This window comes from Poeciliopsis prolifica, unplaced genomic scaffold (genome assembly GCF_027474105.1).
Source record: "Poeciliopsis prolifica strain line A6 unplaced genomic scaffold, Auburn_PproV2 SCAFFOLD007, whole genome shotgun sequence".
NCBI lineage: Eukaryota > Metazoa > Chordata > Actinopteri > Cyprinodontiformes > Poeciliidae > Poeciliopsis > Poeciliopsis prolifica.
This window is the reverse complement of record NW_026562382.1, coordinates 9,034,047-9,053,714: the sequence shown is the minus strand read 5'-3', so window position 1 is coordinate 9,053,714 and position 19,668 is coordinate 9,034,047. Positions and strand designations below refer to the sequence as shown.

The 19,668-nt window shown below is 36.5% G+C and overlaps 1 protein-coding gene across 2 annotated transcripts; it reads right to left on the bottom strand.

The window, feature by feature from the left end:
• Positions 1-5: 5 nt before the first annotated feature.
• On the bottom strand, positions 6-18,074 carry cog3 (component of oligomeric golgi complex 3). 2 transcript variants are annotated; one of them, XM_055032237.1, is made up of 23 exons: positions 17,887-18,074; positions 17,486-17,632; positions 17,339-17,400; positions 16,931-17,096; positions 16,442-16,516; positions 16,106-16,198; positions 15,776-15,901; positions 14,954-15,034; positions 14,820-14,863; positions 14,571-14,697; positions 13,484-13,575; positions 13,177-13,316; positions 7,801-7,961; positions 7,083-7,191; positions 6,879-7,000; positions 6,664-6,753; positions 5,661-5,781; positions 5,283-5,371; positions 5,013-5,147; positions 4,645-4,720; positions 4,382-4,509; positions 1,900-1,998; positions 6-1,732 (listed from the first exon to the last, which is right to left on the bottom strand). In XM_055032237.1, exons 1-23 carry the CDS (start codon positions 18,052-18,054, stop codon positions 1,703-1,705), a joined length of 2,481 nt encoding a protein of 826 aa, XP_054888212.1. In that variant the 5' UTR covers positions 18,055-18,074; the 3' UTR covers positions 6-1,702. The 2 variants fall into 2 exon arrangements, with proteins under 2 accessions (XP_054888212.1, XP_054888213.1); XM_055032238.1 differs by having other exon boundaries at positions 6,879-6,997.
• Between the last annotated feature and the right edge of the window lie 1,594 nt (positions 18,075-19,668).

Genomic DNA, 19,668 nt, shown 5'->3' with positions numbered 1-19,668 from the left:
CCAAGTAACATTAATAACCTCTTCTTTTATTAAGAATGTCCATAAATAGAAGACCTCTACAAACCAATTTACATGAGACACACCAAAGCAAAGAGTACACTGATGACACATCCATTCTTCATGTAAGAGCAAAATATTACACTGTGTGAGAGTAAATGCTGAATTTACCAAGTTATAAAAGAAGTATAAAAACAAATTTTCAGTTTTGCTTTCCAAATGTGCAACTAAACAAAATAAACATTCAAAGTGGAGGTTGTAGGTGAGAAGGTTCGTGAAAACATCCGTCTCTGCTTTGATTAGAGAGAACCAACTTGTCAGACTTGACTCACCCACAGTACAGGTCATCATTTGGCTACACAGACTAACAATGCCTTGCAAAAGAATGAACACTCCTTCACCTTCACATTTTTTCACCTTGTAAAAACAAACTTCGGGGCATGAAACAGATTTTATGCACCAACAGAATTCTGTTCAATTGTGAAGTGGAAGGAAACGACATTAACATGCTATGTAAGACTAAGTCTGAAATGCATGACAAGCATTTATTTTCCCTTTGTAATTTCTACCAGTAGTGCTCATCTAGATACTGATATGTTCATCCAATTTTTCTGTACAAAGTAGTTCAAGCTGAATGAAGAGCATCTGTGAGCAGTTCTTTTTGCATTTTAAAGCTATAGATTATACATTGGATTTAGTTCCAGTAACACATAAGGTTGCTTTGCTCCTAGCTATTCCACCTTAGCCCAGTCTAGATGTTCAAGGTTGCTCTGCTGGAAGATGGACCTCTGCCTTCCCACAGCAATATGCTGCAACCACTGAGTCATGGTAGAGATTGAATATTTAGGATATTTTGCATGTAGTAAAAAAAAATAAAAAATACTTTTGCTGTCATTTAAAACACAATCGCTTATACAGATTTGGTGTATCCCTACCATGTCTTAAAAAAAATTCTGCAGAACTTCTTTTGGTGGTCTTGCAACTCTATAAAGGACAGTTATTAAACATGTGACAGATTCTTCAGCTAAATTGTGGATTATACTGCCTTTTACCTTCTTTTTTTTAATATGCAAGTTATGTATATTTTTTTTTCCCTCCACTTCACAGTGATGCACTTCCTTGTCTCAGTCTACAAAGTATTTGAAGGTCAGTAGTTGCCATGTGATGAATTTGAAAATGTTTGAAGGGTATTAATATTTCTGCAAGGCGTTGTATAAAGATTTTGCATGGTAAAATAAAGAAATTAAATATTTTTTGCAGCATTTTCCTTCCGAACCAAAGAAGGGAACTGGGCATATGACTGTGACTTGCTGACCATCAGTTGCTAACTGACTTTAAGAAGTCTGTCATGTCCTCGTTTTTAAATCCATACCCCATCTTTATATTACCACCAAAACTGGCCCATATTAAGAGATGCAACGGTGATAATAAACCCACCACTGTAAGTAGGAGTAACCCTAAGACCCTAATTTTTGTGCAACAGGCTGACCTTGAAAAGTCCTTCTCCTATGTGGAGTTCAACAGGAGTACCCAAACCTTCAACTGATATATATATATATTTTAAAACATCCATCCAGCACTCCCGTCCCAGCAGGTAGCACAGATGCAGGGTCTTTTCTGGTCATTTTGCCCCCTCTGCCTCCCGGTCATGACTGAAGCGCCGGCTTCACGCCGCCATCGAGAGGGTGCATCGATTCACCAAACATTACTTATTCACAGACAGCAGCAGGTTAACCTGAAATAAAGCCATGGAAAGTGATGAGCGCTCGCTGGGCCTGTGCTGATACACTTTATTAAATGTATCTTTCCTGAAGTTGGCTAGAAGCACTTTTAGAAGCTGGAGCATCATTATTTAAAATATCTAAAGCCCCTAAAGGCTGTGCTAATCCCACAGAGCTGTACCTGCTCCATAGATGGACATGCGATGATTTGAAGGTCTTCTCCACTGTATTCCTCCTGGAGCAAAGTGTGCAGTCTTTGGAAAACCTGCTGGATGTTATTCTGTATGAAAAAAAAAAGAGAGAGAAAAAAAAAACATCCTATTACTGAGAGCTGGAGGGAAATTAAACCACATTTCCATCTGGCCTCTGTCCCCTTACTATCCCTGTTTCCATGTCAACCAGTGAATTTTGTTTCTCTCATTCAGCCTCACCTGGCACCTTGATGAACAGTACACAGGCAGCACAAATATTTCTCTATTAGAGTTCAATCACACTGACAAAATTTTTGGCGAGAGATTTTCCATCTCCGTGCCACATTAAAACAACAACAGTTATCGAGAGTCAGCGGCAAACAAAGAGCTGCTGTCACCGTCTCTCCAAAAAATTCAACTCCAGTCCTCTCATCTCAGCAGCTAATTTCCACGAATGAATGGATGAACAAGAACACAAATAAGACCTAACATTATAAGAGGTTTGTTTACATGACAGCACAATAACAGAATATATCTAGTGCCAAAAACACTCAGAATTAATGTCGTATTAATTTGTGTGCTCTTATTTATACATTTAAACCGTTTTTTCCCCCCACAACCATTTAAATAATATCTTTATAGACTAGGCATAAAGACCAAGATCGAATTTATTCTGGGTTTTATATGACCCACAGAGACTGTGAGTAAAAATTACTCATACAGGCTTAACTATAAAAATACATCATTACAAATATTTGAAAAATGTCCTTGAAGAAGGTATAGAGAAACCACGTTTTGTAGCAATCATCAACCTTCTACCCCACATCTGACCATGCTTCTCATCAAATCTGTTGAATCAATTTAAATTAGCTGGATTCCTGACATGTCCCTGACTTCTAAGCAGAGTCCATCACTTTGAGGTTAAGTGCTTCCAGAGACGGGGTGCTGAGGTGGCGCAGGGGCAAAGCACAACCCATGTATTCCTTCTTGTTCAGCTTACTTTTAAATCAAAATCAAATCAAGATCTTAGTCCACACTGATGTAAAACTAATTTTACTGTAGATTTTAGTGTGGACAGTGAACGTGGTGTTCTAGTACCTTGTAGTTTCAGTATAGGTTTGCACCTTTGTGGTTCCTGCATTTACCTGATCCCTGCCATTCTTCTACAGGTAAAATTTTGGACACAAAGGTGATAGACTGTATTATATATTCTGTCTTATGCAATAACAAACCATGCCCTCGGCATGATTCTGCCAAGACCGTGCTTCAACGGTTGCGCTGTTTCTTTAGGTTAGAAAGCCTCACTGTGAATCCCTCCAAAGACAATTGTTGCCATTTCTGCAACAACTGTTTCTTCAGACAAGAAACATGTATACTTCTTGAAGTATTTACTGGTACTAGAAACAAGTGTACTTGTTTCTTGTCTGAAATTACAGCAGACAGCATTTAGTTTGCCAATGTGGGCAAGTGAAAATTGCAGTGAAGCTTAAGACTTAAATTCAGATCAGATGCATCTTTTCTAGTCAGTGTTTATCAGTTCATCCTGATGTTAAACATGATGCACTATAAACGATGAGAGTGGTGTCCCTTCTTAAGATTCATAGACTTGTTTCTTAGCTCAATGATGCCTATGAAGCAGAATAAAGAAGGAGGCATTTTGGGAGCAAAGTGATGCATCTTATCAGATGATGTGCATCAAGTGGTGCGTTTAACACACTTAAGATGCCTTGCATTGAAGTGCTTGCAGACAAAAAAAAAGAAAGAAAGAAATCACTGGACTCCAGCGTTGGATAGTCCAATGTGAAGCGTCACTGCTTCTGAACAGAACAGGTTCAGAAAGAATCACTGGCCGCTCTGCCTCATAGCCTTGGGTGCTGATAAGCGATGAAATGCAGCCAAAGTGGATTGTTTGATGGGAAAGAATGGGGCACATTTTTTTTGGCAGATGACTGACACAGCTGATCTCTGTTGTCGTTAATAGTAATGTTCTAGAATGGCTCCAACCTCAATTGATTTTGTTTAAACGCCAAGACTATCCCTGCAAACCAACTTGTTTTGAATAAGTGTGGCCAAACACTTGAACCGGGACCCAGATATGCCAACAAAACACCTGTGGTTTATCTTCAATTAACTAAAGCTAAGTATTGCTCTGTGCATGTGCACATTATAGCCTATAAGGATATTTTTGACTGTGTGGATTTAGGAAACTCCACAGAAAATTCTGACTTGTACATCTAACTGTAGTTGGATCAAATATTCACACTCATGACAAATGCAGAAAAACCTGATGGCACTCTGTAAATAATATAATCTTATCTAACAAACTAAAATTTAAATTACACTTGCACTGTGACAGCAAGGTAAAGCCAGACAGTAAATAAGGAAGCAAATAACTTTTTTAAGCCGTTATAATGACTAAAAAGAAACCAAGTCATCCAGTAAATGTCAGCCCTCTGCTTTTCTGCCACCCACCCGAACAGGCTTAAAAAGGATGAACTCTGTGTCTCTGTTGGCCAAGTACAAGGACATGCTCTGTAAAGTGCTCGGCAGCTTGCTCTTCATCACCCGGTATGTGGCCATCACTATATCGTTGATCTTTGCTGAAAAGAGAGGGGAAAGGAAAAAAAAATGTATATGCTGAAAAAAGGCAAAGAAAAACACTGGCATAACCTCTAGCATTTGCCATATGGGCCTTGATGAATTGCTTCATGGTGTTTTCCTGAGACAAATCTTACCTGGCTGAGCCCAAGGTTGCTGAGACAGGCTGTAGGTGGGACCACCTTGGACGGCCATCGTTTTCAGAGCTGAAACCTGAGCAAAGCCACAACAAAACATGACAGCTTAACAAATAGAGCTGCCAACGCATCTGTTTTTGTTTTGAAATAAAGGGGAAATAAATGAAACACTTACCCCAATTTAAACAAAAAGAAATATTTGAAAAGGCATTATTCCACACTTTTCAATTATGTATTAAGACCTTCTCTGACAAGTGAATAAACAAATTATTTAAAAATAAATAACAATAAAAATATGGAAAAAAAAAAAAAGGTCGAAATGAGCTGCTTTAGCCTGAGGCTAAGACTGCCTTCGCTCTAACTGTTACCTTGGTGAGAAACTCCTCAAGGTTCCCCACAAAGATCTGAGTCTGCTGCTGGATAAACTGCTCACAGCTGAACTTCAGGTGTCGGTCCACATCCTTCTTTGAGTCAATGTAGTGCTCTTTTATCTCTGGTGTTCCCTGGGGGGTCACAGAAAAAAAGGATTTAGTGCTATCAAGCAGGAGCTCCCCAAGGCGGGGTGCTATCAAAGCACATACAATGAATAGTATGTTTAGTATGAAAGGTGAAGGGAGACATAAAAAAAAATACTCTACCTCCAACAGGAATTCAAGTATGGCATTGTGACTATTGAGTCGGAAGAATTTAGGAACAGCCTTGGGGTTCAGGATTTTGAAGGCAGCATCTTAGAACAAAGCAAGAAAGATTAAATCTGAGTTGGTGCAGAATTAGAGTGCCATCTAGTGCTGGAAAACGTAACAAGCCAGTTAATGGAGATCAGGACGATAGGAGGAGCCACTTTTGCCCTGAGAGGCATCGGTTAATGTACGTTATGTTGCTGGATTACAATTTCCACATTAATTGTTGCCACCGGTGCATGTGATAGGCACAAGTTGCTTAATGAGCGTGAAAATGTAATGACTGGCTTTATGGAGCTGAACACCAACGTTCCCCTCTGCCTTTAATTATCTTACCTCGCGTTTTTTTCAGGTCCAGTGAGATTTCCTTGATGGCGAAATCAGTGTGAAATGGGGCAATCTGTTCACGCAATATCAGCAGGTGCTTGATCAGGAAAAGTTGCCCGTCTATTTGAGTCTGCAGGAAGGAAAAGCACAGTGACACATCTGCTAACTGTAATCTACAGTGAATACAAAAAGACAGGATGATAAGCTAAACGACTAAACGTTTAGTCGTTAAAGCTAAACTGATTAAAGCTAATCAGTTAATCAGTCGTTTAACCGATTAACTGCAGCCAGAATATGAATATCACTGTAACAAATAAGGGGGTTAAAACCATGTGTTGCTCAGTCAGCAAGTAAAGCTTTTGTGAACAAAAAAAAAACAACATTGGGTGGGAACACATCCCCTGAGATTAATGCTCCTTAATTTAAAGTGGAAGATTGAAATGCCACTGAGCACTCGATACTGACAGCAAACTCAGAGGTGAGAAAAGCCCGTAAATAAAGGATGGGTTTGCTGAATTCTCTGTGGAGCTTCAGAACGCCTAAATTATTAAATTAAAAACTTAAATAACTTCCTTTATATACAAATAGCTAAAATAAAAGCATGAGCAAAACCAAAAAACTAAAATGTAAATAAAAGTATAAAAAAAACGTATACAAATTTAAATAAAATCAAAATAAACAAAAATTCTGACAAAAATAGAAAAGGAAAAAAACAAATAAAACAAACATTTCAGTAAAGCGATATAAAATATACATTTACCAAAGTACCATATAAAATCATGTAAAATAACTCCATTTAAAGAATTTTACTATGCTGTAGCTACAGCCAAGGATTTCTTTAACTAGTCATAGATTTCACAAGCAGCTGATTTTACAGGTTACGCTATGAGTAAAACATTCATCTTGGATGTCCAAACTTTCAAAATTAAGAGAAAGAAAAAGTTTTTTGTGAGTTGATGTTATCGATATAAAAACCTTTATTCACATAATAAACTTAACAGAACATGCCAACCTTGTTTTTAAGGATGATATCAGAGGCTTTAAGCAGCGACTGGATGCAGGCAGATAAGGCTTCTTGAGATAAACCCTGAAATACTGCTCTCTAGGAAAAAAAAAATACAAAGACTTGGTGTAAAAAAACAAGTAGATGAAATGGAAAAACTAAAGGTAAACACTACAAATTCTGCAGCACTTTAAATTAGTTTCCCATAAACATGGAAGTCTTACATCAATGCATCTGTAGAGCTTGGACAAACAAACCAGGGTTCGCCTGACAGTGGGGTACCACATGCCGTGCAGATCCGCGGGTGACACAGATGTCTGAAGACGGGAGGGTTCCACGTTGCCTGCTTTGGTGCAAAAATGAGAATGCAACATCAAATTATAGCAGTCCATGTTGGAAAACTAAAATCACCACCTGAAGAAACAGACCTGCATTACTGTTTCTTCTTCTATCGGCGTCTTCAAGCTGAACATCAGAAAACACAGACTCTGGTGACATCTGCTTCATCTGTTCCTCCTTCAAGCTCTGGGCAATTCTCTGTTGTTGACGAGAAGAGGAAAACACAAAAGTCGATACATCGAATAGAAAAACGTACAATTCTGTAAAGCCAGTAACAGCTTGTAAAAGCTAACCAAAGTAAACCTCAGCAGTCAAATCGATATATGTTTTAGCAGTCAAAGACAAAATCTAAAGTTTTTCTTGTGAAATGTGAAGATAGTCACTCCTGAGGTTTCCCTACATAAAGAAGGGGTTAAGAGTTTTAAGAAAAAAGTAACTGGAAATAGAAGTTGGAGTTAGAATTTTTCTCGTCTATTTCTTCATCTTTGGTCAGTTTTGTCAGTTTTTCTTCATGAAAAATGGCATAAAATGAAATGCATCTGAGAGAAATAAAACAACAGAGAATAAACCACGCAGGCATCACAATACTACAGAGGCAAGAAGTGAAAATGCTTTGCAGCCCAACTCATTTCAGAGTTTCATAAAACTGCTTCCATAAATGCTAAAATCATTTCTATTCATCAAAAAGAAATGAAATGGACCACAGCATTTATAAATTATGTTTGCCTGCATTACGGCCTAAGGGCAAGATGTTAAAAAATAATAAATAAATAAAAAGGCTATACCATTTCAGAAAACAAGACTCACCTCCATCATTTCCAGTTTTTCAGGATAAGCCAGATCACCTGGAGCTGGGTTGTAACCTGTGATATCAGTCTGGATGTAAATGTGAGTTCTGTAGACCAGCCTCTCCTGAACGTCCTCCAGCATCTGCTTCACCATGGCATCAAAAGCACCCAGCTGAGCAGCTACAGGACAGAACATAGTATCAGTTTAACCACTAGGAAAACCACAACAAATTTATGTGTATAGTTTGAAATTACAGGTCAGCTTTGGCTTGCATTATAGTTTCAAAATGTAATCGTGACACATCATGAGACAAAAGATTATGCTAAAATGTAATCATTCAGTAACAAATGTAAAATAAAATGCCACAATGTTTCTCTCCAACAAGTAGTTGTTAAAAAAGCTATTTAAATTCCCAATACAATAGTAATATGATTAATTTAATTCTAAAGCTCATCTTCAGAGTCAATTAGGTTAATTGCCATTTCTTCAATACACATGATGCCCAAGAACTTAAAACAAACTGATTGAAATTATATTCAATCATAGAGAATCCCGCCGACTCATGTTCAGTTCGGATTAGTCCAAATCATTCAAATAAACTCCAATGATATGTTCAGATTTTAACCCAGTTACATACCAGTGGAAATTTAATCTGAGTTTTAAACAAAACAATCAAATTCAGCAGACTGTTATGCAAATCAGAAGTGTTCTGCCGAGACAAATGAGAAAGACAGATTTATGAGTGGCATTGACCTTTAAACTTAACTAAGAACAGCTCTTGGTGGCACAGATAAACAGAGCTCAGCCAAATAGTGAATTAAAGATATAACTTTAGAACCTTTTTGGATAAATGTTAATCTTTTGATGTTGGAACTAAAGCTGTGACATTTACCCTCAAAGGTAAAAGCCTGTTGACTGCTGTGTCAATGTGCATGTGTAGTTCAGACTTCTGTTTACTCTGTACATCACTGGTCATAAGTGATGTTTAGATGCTCCCTGGCTGTAAGCTTCTCCTTAATTTCTTATTTAGTTGAACTGCAACAACATTAGCTGAAGCCTGGTGCTTCAGCAAGCTAAAACGCCACCTTGTTTCTATTGTTGCAGCAGAAAGTCTTATATTAAGGGTGAGCCAATGAAGAATGAAGTTGTAGCTTAAGGGAGTCACTTATAACATTAAACTATGACCGTAATGGAGTAAATCATAGACTAAACAACTTTAAAATGTGAGAAGTCTGACAGTACATAAAACCAGAAACAAGGTCCAAATTTCTGACATATTATGTTTATAATTATAACATAAAAATATGTATGATAATCTGATAGGTAAACTACTTTACAGCACATTCTGTGTCAGCAAAGAGAACAGAAGAGATCATACTTATATAATTAAGATGAGAAGTAGCAGAGTGAAAATGTAGGATATTTAAAAAGAACCTGGTTATCAATCACTGATGTCACAATTCTTGCATTGATTAATAAATAAATGGAAATGTGTTTATTTTGGGACTGAAAACTCAGCCCAGAATATTTAGGAACCAAACAGTGTTTTCTGAACTGTCATAAAGCTGCTGATAAAACGCGAGCCGCCCCAACACCGAATTGATACTGTTATCTAAGAAAATCCAGCCGATTGAACTACTGTCACTGACTTTGCAGCAATCTTTCTACCTGAATAAGGATTTGAGGAAAAAAAATCTTAACAAAAAGAACCTCCAGAACATGGCTCAGTTAACCAACCACCTCGAACAAATCATAGTCTTGGTTCATTTAAATATATTATGGTCGTCTGTCCTGAGGTTGTTTCTAAAGGGAAAAAAAAAACTGTTAAACTGTATTTTTTAAATATAGTTTAGACTCCATCAGTTGACTCTAAAGACTCCACATTTGTATTTGTTTTTTTGTTTTTTTTGTTCCTTTACCAAGTAAGTTTTTACTTCTCTGGGCATTTTGTAGGGTTTTCAGTGCAATCCTGTCAAGAATGTACCTACTAAATATTTTAGCTGACCAATGTTTAACTTTTCCCCTGTCTCTGGTAACGGTTTGTTCTCAAGTCTCAAGTCCAACAGATGCAGAGCTCACAGCAGTAAAAATTTATTCTCTTCTCATTTTTTTTTTTTCTCTAGAGGTTAGACTAAGACTTTTCTGACAGTAGTGTGTCTGGCCTGCAGCCTAATCAATGTTTGTATTGAATTAAGGTATTTATAATATAGTTGCAACTGCTTAAGCTAACAATGACCATAGTAGATGAAGTCCATAATCTATTTGCAAACAGCTGGATGTTTTATAGTGTTTTGCATTAAAATTATATTTTGGTCCAGTATAAACGCAACTATTTCTATGGAAACCAAAGAGACAAACAAATATCATTTCTAAAGCATGTTCCTCCCAGTACTTTAGGTGCTTTACAATGCGGTAAATGTTGAAAAGTAGTCGCTTTTACTGAATTTGCCACAACACACACACAAAAATAGGGACGATTTTAAAGATGCGGGTGCAACCATTAAACCGTGTCAACACACACACACTCACAGAGCTTTGAAAACTGAGAAAATAGCTGCAGGCAGAATACTGGTAATTGTGACAGCAGCATGAGAAAACCTGATAAATCTACACTCACATTTTAGATTTCTCTTCCACAGAGGTGTTTTATTTGAGCCAAGTGTTATGCAGAGCAAATGTGGAATATGAAATGAGCAATCGGATATTACAGTCTTTATCCTCAGCAAAGTGTAGTTGCATATTTTAGGTTAAATGCACACCACACTGGCAGGGAGCTACAACAAAGACATTGAAGTGGCTTAAAAAGTCATAGGGCTGTCTCTTTTTTCAATCTATAGAGCCTTAATGCCTTTAAATGGGGGAAGCCTTTGCTTAGGCTAATATCTCTTAGGGATGAAACTAAATGAGCCCTTGATTCTCTTCTTTGAGTTTGGTTCAGCTTCTGTGTAAAAATAATTTTGCTTCCAGGCTCAAAGTTAGAGGGTGCACCAGCAGCAATATTGTTAAGTAAAAATGAGATAGATGTAATTCACTTAAGTAAATTATATCTCAGTTTTTATATTAAAGCTGCCATACCCTGGTGAGCAGCTATAACTTCACAGCCACATTTCAGCGGATTTAATCTGGAATTTTATGCAACAGACTGATACAAAATATTGTGTCATTGTGAAATGAAAAAGATACAAAACTTGCCTTATTTTGAGGGGGGAATGCAGTTGTACTGAGCACCTACTAGACTTAAGATCTTAATTGCATCTTAGCTAAATGTAACTTTCATGTTTGTCTATTCATTATCATTTTTACACAAGAAAAAAACAAACAAAAAAAAAAGCTAATGTGTGCAAGACCAGTGAAAGCTATGGTTTTCATGTCTAACATGTCCAATATATTGGCTTGACTACAGAGACCTCCCCAGTTATCGATTCACTGTGCTTGAAAGAGGGAGTTGCGTCGGAAAGAACAACTTGATCTCCCTGCAGCTTTTAAAATGGGATTTCAGTAAAAAGTCAAACAGCGAAAAGCTACAACTAAAGTATTGGGATGTTTTATAGCTGCTGGGGAAGAATTGGGATTTATATAGTATCTCAGCAGCAGTATTATATTCCTTCCTGCCAATGTTTTGGCAACAGTTATTCCTAAAATTTATGGAGAGGTATGACAGGGAAATATCAGAGCTGCCCATAAATTTGAATCATTTAAATCTTTTTGGGTTGAATGTCCATAGAAATGGTATTCAAGATGGCAATAACCATTTTATTTTCAAGATAATGTATTGTTTTTTGTTAAAATGAGTACAGTTAAATTTAGATACACTTGTTCCACTCCCAGTCAAAAAACAAACCAAAACTTTTCCTGTTTTAGGTCTGTTTCAGTTACCGACATTTAATTTCAATTTACAGTCTTCTAATTTAAAAGTTTACAGGCATTTCCTAAATTATCTTTTAAATTGTGTGACAAACATTAATTATTTTTCTACAAGTTTCCTCAACTAATGTACCTGAATATAATATAATCAATAATATCCAACCTACTGTAGATCAAGCAGGAAAAACATTTAAATAGCTTACGGTGATGTACAGAAAAACACAAAATTATCATTTTGAATCTACAGACCAGTCTATTTGTAATTGATAAAAGTTGTTGAGAATGATTGATTAAAGGTGGGAACATAGCTGAAAAAAAAAACTACAAAAAGAAAGATTTCAAGGACTGCAATTTTGAAGAACAAATACCTCTGCTGTAAAGAATGTTTTCATTTTCAAAGAAATAAAATTCTTATCATTGTGAAGATTTACTAATACTTGACAATTCAAAACAACATTTTTTTTCTGAAAAGTTGTAATTGCTAAAAAAAAAAAACACAAAATACAAACAAAGCATTTTAGTAAAGTCTGAGAAAAAAGTCAATTTTCTGCATAACGTTTAAAGTAACAAACACATCAGAAATGTTAAAGACTTCAATAGACAAATTATGTCTATTGAATACCCTGTCCTTGACTGACAAAGGACAGGATAAAAAGAGATGAGCTTGACTGAAAAGAAAAAAAGAAACACCATTGGTGTTTTTCTTAGCAAGTGGTCCCCAACCCTTGCTAAGGGCCCACTGTCCAACATGTTTGAATACTTCCCCTGCTGCCACACAACACACCTGACTTAAATCTATTGGTGATTAACAAGTGTCTGCAGCAGATGATAGCATGCAGAAGCCAATCATTTCAATCAAATGTGATAGAGCAAGGTCACCTCTAAAACATGCAGGATAATGTGGCTTCAAGGCTGGGGTTGTGAACTACTGTTCTAAATTATTTCAGATTCCCCTTTGTTCTGGAATAATGTGCTTTTTCCATGCTGCCTTCAAATCCAGACTCGAAAAGGGAAAAAAAAATGCAGATCTTATGCAGATGACAGTAAGGTTTAAATGTGACTGTAAAAATGCTTAAAGTCTGCCTGCAACTCAAAAGTTAAACAAGTCTTAATTGTGTTATTTCTTTAAAAGAAGTACAAGGGTCTGCACTTTTGCTTACCAATGTTTCTTAATTTGTGTACATGCAACCTCCAATACATTAAAGAAATCTTAACATTGCAAATATGGGTATGGTTGGTGATTTTAGCCTAAATGGTCAGAAAAGTGCAGTGGTGAAGCAGTCATCAGAGGCAATTGGCCAAAATTGGCTAGCACACTTGCAGTAGCAAAAACTGGTTGATTAGGTGACACTTGATGCACTGAACACACTCCACAATATCAGATGAGGGATAAGGCTGCTTTTAAATCCGATTGGTTGTTTTCCCTCATGTCTATGTTCTACTTCCTGTTACATGCAGGTAGCTAAGTAAAAATTGTGACCACAGTATGTCTAATGATGAGTTTTAATAAGAGAAAGAGCTATAACCTACCATTGTTTTGAACGTGGTCTTCCAACATCTCATTCTTTAGGATGCTGCACAGCTCAGACAAGGTTTCGAGGTGTATGATATGGATTATCAGCGGCCGGAGAACATCGTACAGTGACAAACACAACTTCTCTAAAAGTTCGCTGTCGGAGATTAAAAATTACAACAGTGAAAGATTAAACACTCAGAAGTTTAAATACTCAATCAACAATTTCAAATTTCTAGAGTGGATTTTGAAGAGTTCCCACCCTAAGCAAATACACAATTCCTAACTGCGGCATGCTGTCCATGTTCAGCTGCTACTACTCACTCTAATTTAGATGTAGGCTTGGTGAAGAACTCATTAAACAGCTGATGTTCATCCTGACACACATGAACCATAAAGGCACAGCCACTTCGAACCTGCAGACACAATTAGTCCATGTTCATAAACTCCAAATACAGGTTATTGCAAAAGCACGCATGCCCTATTAAAATATTTTACAAGCAAAAACATCAATATGTTATAGTAGGGCTGAAACGATTCGACTAATTCGAGTACCTCGATTATTAAAATTCCTCGAGAAAAACGTATCTGCCTCAAACCTTCGTTAAATTATATTTTCCTATTTAGCACACCGTGTTCTGACCGGGTTATTACTTGCGTTGGATGAAGCTCTGACTTCCGCCTGAGTTGTTGACGGACGCTAAGTGTTAGCAGCATAACGTTCAGTTTTCATGTTTGGCCTGGGAGGATTTTATTGATTGATTATGATGGCTGGGTCTTTGTCGTTTTTCGGGGGACCAATAAGCATCCTTATTTTAGCTTTTTTTTTATCCGATTTCTCGATTAATCATAAGAATAATTGATTACTAACATATTTGTTTACAACAGCCCTGCCTTACAGTTTATATGATAACACATGGTGGTACAGACTTACTCTTCATAACTGCAGTGTTTGCCCATTCTTTCTCCAATCGATTGTGTAAAATTTTAATAAAATACATTAGAATATGTTGTTGCAATGTGAGAACATGTAAAAAAGTTGAAATAACTCAAGTACATTTGAAAGGCATTCATCGCTAAGCAAATTTAGAAGAAAAAAAGTTAATCTATTCCCATGCCTGGTTCTAGGTCAGACATATTCACTCACAGTTTGAAAAATAAATATGTTGGAGGATATTCTAACAGGATTGTGTATCTGCCAATAAATTTACTTGAACGAAAAGATCATCTCTCTTGACACCTGCTGTACACAATCTGAGGTCATGCTAATTTATCCAGCGCGTGGCTTTCTGCCTCCTCAAACACTCCAGAAAATGTCCCTGGGGCCGCATCCTGTCCTTTCCACGTAAACTGAAATGTCATCTTCCAATATCTAAAGGGCACCTCTGGCTTTGAACTCTCCATGCCTTACCAGAGCACAGTGGTCTTTGCTGTTTTGCTTGGTCAAGTCAGTAATGGTAGATGTAATGCATGGACTGAGCAGCTGCTCTCTCTGGTCAAGATAGCACTGATGGATTTCATCTAGCAGCTGCTGGTACCTGCTCAGAGAACTCAAGTTAGACTCTTAGGAAAATATATTTATAAAAGGTAGCATGAAGCCTTAATAAAGATTAAAGATTAAAGCCAGTGCTTTGATGAAGAAAAAAATTGTAATACTTACTCTGGAATCTTCTGTGCTCGCTGCTCTATCTGTTCAATCAGAGACTGAAGGGAGGAGATGTAAAAGTAAAATGTAATTTATTTACAGAAAATAAGCAAACAGGTTGAAAATGTTCAGGAAATGAATATACTCACTCTAACTTTAGGTGCAGCAGCTCTAAATTTCACATAATATAGTGTAAATGCATTATCTGCATTAGTGAGACCCATTGGATCCTAAGAAAAACAAAGCAAAGTATGACATGACTAATAATGTCCTAAAACCTGCAGATTTTTAAAAGTTTCAGTGGTGAACATTTTAAGTTATTTGCATTCATCTATACAGAAAAAGATAAATATTACACAACTTGAACTGTTTCACTTTTATCGTTACAAATTACATGTAGCAACAGAGTTAGCGAAAACCTACCAAGTTTCAAACTATCAAGACAGAGCATATTTATCCTACAACTTCAAAGTATATAAGAATATACAAAAAAACAAACAAAAAAAAAACAAGGTTTAATTTTTTTCTACTGAGGACAATAAAACAACAAAACATATGAAAATAATTAACAAGTCTTTGAAGCCTTATAAAGGAGTTTCTAAATTTGGATTTTTTTAAAATTTACAAAACCTACAACCTACAAATTTCAAAACCTACATATAATTAAAAAAAACAGTACTTAAAAACAGTGCTTATACGTGAATGGAGAACAATAAAAAATGTCTTTTTCTTTTAAATTGTCCTTTTCAAAACAAAAGGTGATTTTGATATATTTTATATTTGTTGGCATCATCGTCCACATTTCAAAAAAAGATTCAAAAAAGGTATGTACTTATGCAAGTATAGCAAAACTAGAATGTCTACAAGAAAAAAGATACTTCATAAAAAAATCTAGTAACCATCTAAGGAGGTAAACACACAGGCTTAAATTTCAGTCATAGATCACTTTTAAGTTAATAATTTATCCTTACCCTTTTTGTTAACTGGCTTGTAAGAGATTGCATAGTGTTTACAATGTAGACCTTCATGAAGTGCATAGCTTTGGAGAGACATTGTTTAAATTTAGCCAAATAAACTGGATAATCCTTGAAATTAGGCTGCAAAAAAAAAGAGTTACAATTAATTTGCATACATCACTTAAAAACAGACATTTTTGTTTAAAATATGAATTTTGAACACTATCACTTAAGAAGTCTATTATATAACACAAAACCACTCAATCACCAATTATTACATGCAGTCATGGATTAAAGCATATGATTCTGGATTTTTATACATATAAATTACTATACATTACTTACATGTGATGAAACGTATTCGACGCAATCATCCAATTTGGACAACATTGGTATAAAACCTTCACTATTTACAGATAAAGTTGGAGAATTCAGTTTCTGCAAAAAAAAAAAAAAAAAAAAGATTAAAGTCATTTAAATCCAAACTACTGTATCTGTACTTTTATTGCAGTTAGTCTTGTCTGTGAGATTAAACAAGATAGGAGGCTATTTTCTTTATTATTTATTTATTTTTTATGAAGAATAATACACATCTAAGTTACACTTGGAAACTAAATTATGGTCTGTGTAATGCAGTGTATGTTTTTGCAATGTGCAGGAAAAAAAAAAAGCCCAGCCTACTGTGTTTATGTTTTCCAGCTCATTAAAATATGACAGTTTCTGCTGAATGCTCTCTGCCAGGTCAACAAGCTCTGACTGCAAGGTGAAAAACAAACAGTTAAAACAAGTTAGGAAAAGTGTTCTTCGTATTTAGTTTGTGCACCAGCATAGAAATATGAAGCATGTTCAAAATTATATTGACAACAGATTATAAATAAGACCTCAGAACAGCAGACCAAAAATGTTCTCTTTATCTTTCAACCATGTAACACTGTCGATCTTCAGAGCATATAGTACTTTCAAGACTTCTACTTTGAGTATCATCAATTCATCTACACAATTTCAGCTCAATTTTATTTGTGTAGTAATAAATTTAAAATGATGTTTTTCAAACTTCTAAAATTTTTGAAAAACAACTGAAATGCAATTCAGTATATTGCATATTCCCCAACTCTATGGGGAAGCGATCCATTTAAAAGGCGCTGGTGAAAATAACAGATTTTTCCTTACTTGTTCTTTGAGCAGCTGTTCACAGGCCTCATGCAATGCCCCGGTCTTATTGGACACAAATAGGTACTGTTTCTGAAGAGAATCCAAATGGTCAAGAGCTGCGTTCACATCTTTCAGAATAGCATCACATTGTTCTTGGTAGCTGTTCAAATCGTCTCTTGTTCTCCTAAATGAAAAACAAAGAACACTGTGATTTTTCAGAAAAAGTAGACAAAGTTATGTAGGTTACACTTATTGTAGTTTGACAGAGTGTGTGACGTGATGCGTACAAACTTTACCAACACATTGTACTTCAAGAACAAAATGAGAGTATACACAGAATGCACATAAGGACAACATATTTTCAATAATAATATTGATTATGTTCATACGGTCTGTATAAAATCTTAAATTTTAGTATTTCAGCACCTGTACTTTGCGCTCTCATCCAAGTCCATGCTCGTCTGTAACTTGGCAAACCAGGCAAAGAACTGGAGGGAAGCAAACAGCGTCAGATTACAACATATTACAGTATAGACGACGTTCCGCAGGGAGCGTTTAACTGGCTAACCTTACCTGCTGTGCAGTTTCTATTCTGTCATTTTCCATTTCGAGCATCTGAAAACCTTTGAGTAGGACGTCCTCTGTTGAAGCAGGCACAGCTGCTGTGAACGGGGACTGCAAGGACCGAGACGACAGGCTGCACAGGTCCTCAATGGGCAGCTGCACAACAATACGGCACTCACTGACAAGGTCTCAGCTAACTTTGAGGACAGCCTGTTTCAAACACAGCAACTAAAGCATTCTGTCAGCTAGGCTAAATTAAGCTAAAGTCAACTGAATGCAGCTCTAAAATACAGGAGAACTAATTCGATCTCATACAAATGCAAAGTAATTGTAAAGTTAACTTCTCCAGGCATTTAGGAGTGGAGTTAGCAGCCATGTTAGCCAGCTAGCTGTGTTGAGTCTCCTCTCACCTCCGAGGGAACGGACAGCGTTTCAGCCGCAGCTCGGATCTCCAGGACAGAGTCCATTTGCCTCTCCGACAGGGGGGCCGTGGCATCCGCGCGGCGGTCCCATAAAGACAGTTTTTCTCGGGTTTCCTTGTCCGTTAGATCCAGAAGCGACAGATCCGTGGACGCCATCGTCACTGAGACACCACCAACGTCAGCAGCAACAGCGAACAGGTTCCTGTTCCGGGAGTTTGGGCGGGGCTTTGGGGAAGGCTACACCAATAGAAATCAAGAAGAAAGTGGGTGCGTGCTTTTCCAGTCAGACGGCAAATGACTCGGTAAAAAGGCGGGTAATGTGTAGTTTCCTTTCCAAAGTACATAATGCATCAACTTAAACCAAGGGACTTCCAGACAGATGGCATCCGTCACTAAAATAAAAAAAAATTCTATTGCTTTTATGTCAATCACAACCCCCTGCCGACTGCTTTTGCTAAGGGTGACGAAATCTGTTCGACACGCCGCACGAAGTGCAAACTCTGTTTACAGGTTTCGCGCCTCTCCGGTGTGTAAATGGTGCAGAGCCAGTGAATGGAAACTCATAGACAGTATTATCAAGAGGTGTGGGTTATTCATTTGACCATTTAATTCATTCTGAGCTACTTTTGTTTTACAAGATTATACTCCTGCGACAACATATTTTTGAAGAAAATAAGTTACTTTCTACTCTAATGTCTACCTGGAGTTAAGTTACAGACTCACTTAAAAGTAAATAAAAGAAATCAAGATTTTTTCTGTAATGCTGGACATTAAAATATTCTAATGAAGAAGCAGTATGCAACATGCAATATTCTTATAACTTTCCAAAAGACAATTTTGTAAATTTTCAAATAACCTTGAAAGTCAGCAGATAGATCAAACACAATTCTCTTTATCTGTTATTTTGTCACTTTCAGTAGTTCGATTATTCATTCAATCCATATTTTCTCTATACACATTTTTTCTAATACTGTTAATTAATAATTTGTCTTTTATTTTCGAAACTAAGCCTACCTTCTGATTAAAATGGGAATAAAAGCAAATCGGATATCTAAATATTTTAAAGAATTGGTTTGAGATTTAAAGAGTCTCTCGCCATGTACAGTATATATTACAAAAAAAAAAATCCAGTAGGTGGAGCCCTGGGAAATTTTTTCTCCTCTATTCAACATAGAAATTGGGCCATTTATGTCCTCAGACTCTCTGAAAATGTAATTTTAAGGCTTTCTGATATCAACACATGCTGTCCTAGATTTTAAAGCTGCTGAGTCTGTGATTGGTCTGACTTTTACATTGGAAAGCAAAACACTAAGCATTTTTTTTCCCCTTTATGCGGGAACATCCCATTGTCTCGTCAAGGCATTTTTGCACATTTAAAAACATGTGCACCATAAATTTTGTTTTGTACATGCCTCTTTTGTTGCCTGAAAGGCATATTTTCTTTTTAAAATGAACATGTAGTGACAAATGTCTTTAGTTTCTTAAATCTAAATATGTCCGAAGCTGTTATTAAAAAAGGGCTTTAGTAATTTTGAATGTCTAATATAAAAATTAGGAAACTTAAATAAAATCTCTTATAAAGGAGTCTTCACACACAAAAATGAGCACATCCCCAAATGAAAGCCTGGTGGTATTACATGGATGAGGAGGTGGTGCTTGTGTATTACAGCTTTGTCTGCGGGGTGTCTCTTGGGGAGGTCATGGAGAGTTCAGATACTTTTTTTTCCTCCCTCCCCCTTGTCTTCTTTGTTGAAAGGAGACGCTGCAAAA

What these genes read in the sequence shown, in the direction of transcription:
- cog3 (XM_055032237.1), bottom strand. Translation starts at nt 18,054, where the DNA reads ATGGCGTCCACGGATCTGTCGCTTCTGGATCTAACGGACAAGGAAACC. An exon ending in AACAGCTGCTCAAAGAACAA is followed by an intron (nt 16,517 to 16,930) that starts GTAAGGAAAAAT and finishes TTCACCTTGCAG; the next exon opens with TCAGAGCTTGTTGACCTGGC. An exon ending in GCAAAGACCACTGTGCTCTG is followed by an intron (nt 13,576 to 14,570) that starts GTAAGGCATGGA and finishes TTGTGTCTGCAG; the next exon opens with GTTCGAAGTGGCTGTGCCTT.